Here is a 6,070-nt window from a genome sequence, read left to right as displayed (position 1 = left end):
GGGCCAATTTTTTTTTTCCCCTCCACGGACAATCACTCCACTCAACAATATTTATATTATATGGAGAAAATTGAATATCGTACAATAATATTTATATAACGTGAGGCTAGCAAATGAAATAAAATATACTTTCGGAAGGATAGAATTTTAATAAAATTGCCTCTAAATTTTCAGGAATTAGTCACTTCAACAGTTTTCTATAGTTATACAGGTATCCAAAATACAAACGAGATGAATGTTTGTTGTTCCAACCATTTTTCTAAGTTTCGATCCTGATAAGGAAAAGGGTCTCTTTTCTCATTTTGACCTTGTGGTCGAACTCCTCCAGGCTCCGCTCTATGGCTCGAAATTGTATCAAGGTTATGAGATCGCGCTCCTCTTCCTCCCTTTTCTTTCTTTCTTCTTTTTCGAGTGAATCCCAAAGGTCCTGTGGGTATGATTGAACAACCTCTAAAAGAGAAGGGGATGCCTGCGTTTGTTGTTGATATGGGTCAAGAGGTAGAGGTATCGGTCACCCAAATTCTCGATTCAAAGATAAGAATGGTAGCTCGAGAATTTGTTCAAAAGAAACTGGCATTCCTAGGCGCGCCTTCATAATTTTTTTTTAGCATTTCAGCATTTAATAATAGATGTCAAAATTACTTAAACTTATTGAACTAAAAAAATTAAGGTCTACACACATATATATATATATATATATATATATAATATTGTTAATTAAAAAAAAGGAATAGATGGGGCCCACCACAATAAATTGTGAGCTTGCGTCCTATAAATGTATTAGATGAACACATGGGGGCAGTGACTTAATGCAACAATTTTGACTTGGCCAAACTTTGATGATTGAAGAATACCAAGAGATCGCATTAAATAAAGACCAATAAAATATATTATTAATTTATATAATATTTATTTGTAAAGTTTTGAAAGTCAGATAATTAACAAGTTTTGACTGTTCGAAACACATAGTATTGAGTAGCGACCCCAGACGGCAATGGCAGATTCCTCGAAACCTCCTTGATCTTCACAGGCCGCCTTCCCTTTTCCTTTTCTTCTCCTCGCAATCTCTGATTCCGCCATTGAAATTCCTTCAACTTTCTCTCTCAGATCGGAGCAGATCAGAGCAGGCCATGCAACCCACCCCAATCCTGATTTTCGCATCCATCGCCAGTTTCTCCGTCGCAACCCTATTCCTCTTCTGCGTCTTCTTACTCTTCCGAAAGCTCAAATCGAAGCATCGAACTCCCCGCCAACAGCACAATCGCAACCGCAATTTGGATCTCTCTTCCATCTCCGTCGATGAGAGCGCCTCCTTCGATCCTTCACTTCGAATCTCCATGGCCGAACTTCGAGCCGCTACCAAGAATTTCAGCAACGATTTAATCGTCGGCGATGGCTCTTTCGGCCTCGTCTACAAGGCTCGCCTCTCCTCCGGCGCTACTGTTGCCATCAAGAAGCTCAATCCCGACGCCTTCCAAGGATTCCGAGAATTCCGAGCCGAGATGGAGACTCTCGGAAAACTCCGCCATCGGAACATCGTCAAAATGTTAGGATACTGTATTTCCGGCTCCGATAGGCTTTTGATCTACGAATTCATTGAGAGAGGAAGCCTGGATAATTGCTTGTACGAGACGTCGACTTCGGCGGAGGCCGATGAGGAGTCCGATGGATATTTGCCCTCGCGGCTACCATTGCCATGGGAGACAAGGCTGAAGATCATGAGGGGCGTTGCTAATGGGCTTTCGTACTTACATGGGCTTTCTCAGCCCATTATCCATAGAGACATAAAGGCCGGCAATGTCTTATTGGACTCCGAATTCGAGGCCCATATCGCGGATTTTGGGCTGGCCCGTATGATTGAGAGTTCTAATTCCCACGTGTCCACTCAGTTCGCCGGAACCATGGGCTACATGCCGCCGGAGTACAGGAACGGATTGACGGGGGCCACGTTGAAGGCTGACGTGTACAGTTTTGGGATTTTAATGTTCGAGGTTGCTATGGGCCGGAGGCCCAATTTACCTATGGTATTGGACGACAAAGAAGTGGGCTTAATAGAATGGGCTCGGATTTTAGTGGCCCAAAACAGACACATGGAAATGGTCGATGCTAGCATTTCGAGGGAGGAGCTTATGGAGGCCAATGTGAAGGAGTATTTTAGGATTGCTTGTTTGTGCACGAGTGAGAGGTCCAAGGAGAGGCCTCCTATGTCTACTGTTGTCGAGTTTTTGGATCGAATTTGCGACGTGAAGTTGTGTGACGACGATAACGACGAGTAGCAAACTAAGGTCGACGAGTACTTTTGGCAATAACCGCGAGACCATCGTCATTCATGGGGATGAGATGAGATGAGATGAGATGAGATGAGATGAGATGGGACAACATTTCAATTATAAGGAATGTAAATAGTGAGTTGAGCCAATTTTTTTCAAGTGGGTCCAAATGTAGAGTGAGGTTGCGGAGTTCTTAGTTCTTTTGTTCTCTTTTTATAGACATTGCTGAGAGAAATTTGAATCTTTCAATTATATTCTTAAACTAACACAAACTTGGGGTTTATGTGTTTTACTAGTCGTTTATATTGTTATGTATATTGCTATCATGGAAGTTGTAAGCTTATTGTTATAATGCATCATTATTAAAGTTGTCATAAAATCTCCGACAAAAAAAAGTGTTACTGTAACACTTGAAGTCCACCATTACCAGATATTCTCTTATTTAGACTTTTTCTTTCGGGCTTCTCCTAAACTAGGGAGAAGTTTTTACACTCTTACAAAAAATGCTTCGTTTTCCTCTACAACTGAGGTAAGATCTCACAATTCACTCCCTTTTGGGGCTAGTGTCCTCGCTGGCACTCGTTCGTTTCTCTCTCAAATCGATGTGGGAACAAAACATTCGTTATAAAGGTGTGGAAACCTCTCCTTAACAAACAGGTTTTAAAACATTAAGGAAAGCCCGAAAGGAAAAATCCAAAGAAGACAATATCTGGTAGCGATGGGCTTGGCTTGTTACCGTTAAAGGTGAATATTACAGTTAAAAGGTGAATGTTAATTTTCTTATGGTTGGAAGTGATCCGTTGAGTTATAGGAAAATGGCTAAGAATCATTTAAAAATGGGTTTAATCCGATAATTTTACCCCAAAAAATCCCAAGCCTATTCATGAGAAAAGGGTGGTGGGGGAAGCAAGGACTCAAATGAGTTCATTTGAGCAGGCAACTCAATTCAATACAACTCATATATCGACAAGTTGAATCCATTTAGCTATGGACGGTGCAAAAAATAAAGAAAAATAAAACAGAGATGGTACTCCCCTAACCAACAAAATTTTCGAGCTCAAGTCACTTAGCTTAGAAATGAAACACTGACGAGAGAATAAAAAAGAGTGATGGATAATTGACGATTGCAGCTGAGGCTTGAGATAGAACGAAACAGAGGGATGTTGGTTGAGAGAGGAAAGACGGTTAAAGGCGACGATGAGACCATGGTGGAGGGCGACGATAAACAAGAGTCGCGATGAGAAGTTGGAGAAGGACAAACAAATATCGTTGCAAAAAGTAAAATCCTAAAACTACGTATATATACAGTTCAGTTTGAGTTGAACCGTACATTTTTCTAAACTCGTAAACCAATTCGAACCAAACTGATTAGTTCTTAACAAAATGAACTCTACCCAACTCTTATGATTCAAGTTTGACTACATTTAGGTGTGGAAATCTGAAGTTCAAATGGAACCATTCTGCTCCTCAAGATTCATTTGGCTTTTGGGAAAGCTCAAGATTCATCTAAATTTCAAGCTAGGCTACTAGAGATGCAGGTACATTCCATGATTAAGAATGAATTGAGAGAGACAGGAAGTCAAATGCTAAACAAAAAAGGAAACTCCGACTATAGAATAATATCGATCGATATCAATCATCGACAAAAACCGAAAGACGGGAAGAGGAGGGCAGGTCTATCCCTAGTTGAACAATGATGCAACAGGAAGCAATGTAAGTAACAAAAGTAAGAAGAAATCAATCATATGATTAAGAATGAATTGAGAGAGACAAGAAGTCAAATGCTAAACAAAAAAGGAAACTCCGACTATAGAATAATATCGATCGATATCAATCATTGACAAAAACCGAAAGACGGGAAGAGGAGGGCAGGTCTAACCCTAGTTGAACAATGATGCAACAGGAAGCAATGTAAGTAACAAAAGTAAGTCAAATGCTAAACAAAAAAGGAAACTCCGACTACAGAATAATATCGATCGATATGAATCATCGACAAAAACCGAAAGACAGGAAGAGGAGGGCAGGTCTATCCCTAGTTGAACAATGATGCAACAGGAAGCAATGTAAGTAACAAAAGTAAGAAGAAATCTATCATATTTTCGAGTTCTATTATGTAACCTTCAATGAATGAAGGTACAGATCCCCAGTGAATTGCACAGACTCATAAGAGGAAGACTTCATATATAACAGAGAAGAACAGTGAGTATTGGCAAGGAGCACACACTTATATGGCCATTAAGAGTATCAATTCATGAAGACTATCAGGTGAATTACAAGAAGTAGATATATAAACTATAGCAATTGGAAAAATATAGCAACATGGACCTTGTATATGGTGTCATTCGAGGTCTACTATCCCAAAATTTGAGAGAAGGATCTTTACTTGATCAACAAAGTTTGAACCAGTTGCATACTCTGTCAGCAATCCAACGGCAAACCCAAACATCGCCCACCTGTTTAGTGCAAATCAACCCAGTAAGAGTAGTGATGATCCACCCATAACCAGTAAATTGAACAGCTGATTTCTACTAGAAGCTATGAGTTTCAGTAAATTATGGAACGAAGGTACCAAAAAGGACCAGTCTATCTCAATCCGATGCAAATCTTCAGGAGAAACATCAAAATCAAATAAACGCCACTCCCATATAAGTAAGAACAAAATCAATACACTGAATTGGAAAACGCTTGAAATCTGAATAAAATCAGCACAAAACACAGTGGATATGGTTTCTCAAACAGAGGAAGTGTTGCAAACGAATCTGTATTGGAAATGGATTGGTTATCCATAAAGATCAAGTAAAGAAATGGAGTTTAGGCACTTGAACATTATCAGAACTTGCAGCAAATCATAAGGTTACCAAGAGATCCTTAGGGATTGTATCCCTCAAAGAAAATTGAAAGAGAAGAGCCAATCCAAATATCAACAAGAGAACGAGTCAAATCGCAGTCAGTTGTTGGCAGGATCTATTGCTAATTTAATTGCAAAAGAATATCATAACAGCCAGCAAGAACAAATGAGAATATATCAGTTCAAAATTTAGTAATCACGATAGAAACGGAGGAGAAAGAGTGGAAACTAAATCGACCTTCCATTGGAAATTTCATTTTTCCCGATGAAGCCAAAGAACGGTCCCTGATCAGCCTCATCAAGCTTCTTCTGCTTAAAGTACTCCTGAAGCTCCTTAGCCTTCTGTCTCTGGAACTCCAATGTGATCACATTATCCAGTTTCGCAGCATACGCCGGCGACGGAGGCGTTTGCGATGGAGGAGGAGTCGGCTTGAGAGGAGGCGTCGGCGAAGGTGGCGACGGCGGCGATGGCTCTCTCAGAGAAGGAGCCGCCGGTCTCCGAAGAGGGCCTTCAGTCTGGGAACTCCTAATGGTGAAGACGAAAGGCTTGGTGGAAGAGAATCTGATGGAACTGTGAGCCGACGATGAAGAAGCGGAAGAGGTGGCTGACGCCGACGGAGAAGCGGTGGCCGGCGACGAGGAAGTGGCCGGGATTTTGATCTTGGCGAAGGGGATTGAACAGGCCCCCGACATTTCTGTTCTCTCAGAAATTTCTGTTTCAGATTGTTGAGGAACTGAAATGGAATCAGAAATGGGGAATTGAAGCCAAAGATTGATTGCTCGTGGGTTTTTGGAAGAAGTGGATTAGGGATATGTCTGGTGTGGATAAGATGTCGCCAAGTTTCACTAAAATACAAGCCATTGAGGAGCTTAGAGAATGAAGAAACAAAGATGATGGCTGATCCATCGATTTTCAACCATGCGATTGCTTTTTTTTTTTTTTTTTTTTTTT

General features: G+C 40.7%; 2 protein-coding genes across 2 annotated transcripts; one reads left to right on the top strand and one right to left on the bottom strand.

The window, feature by feature from the left end:
• Positions 1-895: 895 nt before the first annotated feature.
• On the top strand, positions 896-2,649 carry LOC111445593 (phytosulfokine receptor 2-like). Its single transcript, XM_023084067.1, has 2 exons — positions 896-2,335; positions 2,366-2,649. The coding sequence occupies exon 1, from the start codon at positions 1,131-1,133 to the stop codon at positions 2,274-2,276; it is 1,146 nt and encodes a 381-aa protein (XP_022939835.1). The 5' UTR covers positions 896-1,130; the 3' UTR covers positions 2,277-2,335; positions 2,366-2,649.
• Positions 2,650-4,383: 1,734 nt separating this feature from the next.
• On the bottom strand, positions 4,384-5,995 carry LOC111445596 (light-harvesting complex-like protein OHP2, chloroplastic). The gene is made up of 2 exons (XM_023084081.1): positions 5,357-5,995; positions 4,384-4,723 (listed from the first exon to the last, which is right to left on the bottom strand). Exons 1-2 carry the CDS (start codon positions 5,809-5,811, stop codon positions 4,609-4,611), a joined length of 570 nt encoding a protein of 189 aa, XP_022939849.1. The 5' UTR covers positions 5,812-5,995; the 3' UTR covers positions 4,384-4,608.
• Between the last annotated feature and the right edge of the window lie 75 nt (positions 5,996-6,070).

This window comes from Cucurbita moschata, unplaced genomic scaffold (assembly GCF_002738365.1).
Source record: "Cucurbita moschata cultivar Rifu unplaced genomic scaffold, Cmos_1.0 Cmo_Scf00007, whole genome shotgun sequence".
Lineage (NCBI taxonomy): Eukaryota > Viridiplantae > Streptophyta > Magnoliopsida > Cucurbitales > Cucurbitaceae > Cucurbita > Cucurbita moschata.
The sequence above is the reverse complement of the archived record's forward strand: the minus strand, read 5'-3'. Positions and strand labels throughout refer to the sequence as shown.

Coding starts and splice junctions, on each gene's coding strand:
- LOC111445596 (XM_023084081.1), bottom strand. CDS start 5,811: ATGTCGGGGGCCTGTTCAATCCCCTTCGCCAAGATCAAAATCCCGGCC. Junction 4,724..5,356: donor AATGAAATTTCCAATGGAAG/GTCGATTTAGTT, acceptor TGCACTAAACAG/GTGGGCGATGTTTGGGTTTG.
- LOC111445593 (XM_023084067.1), top strand. CDS start 1,131: ATGCAACCCACCCCAATCCTGATTTTCGCATCCATCGCCAGTTTCTCC.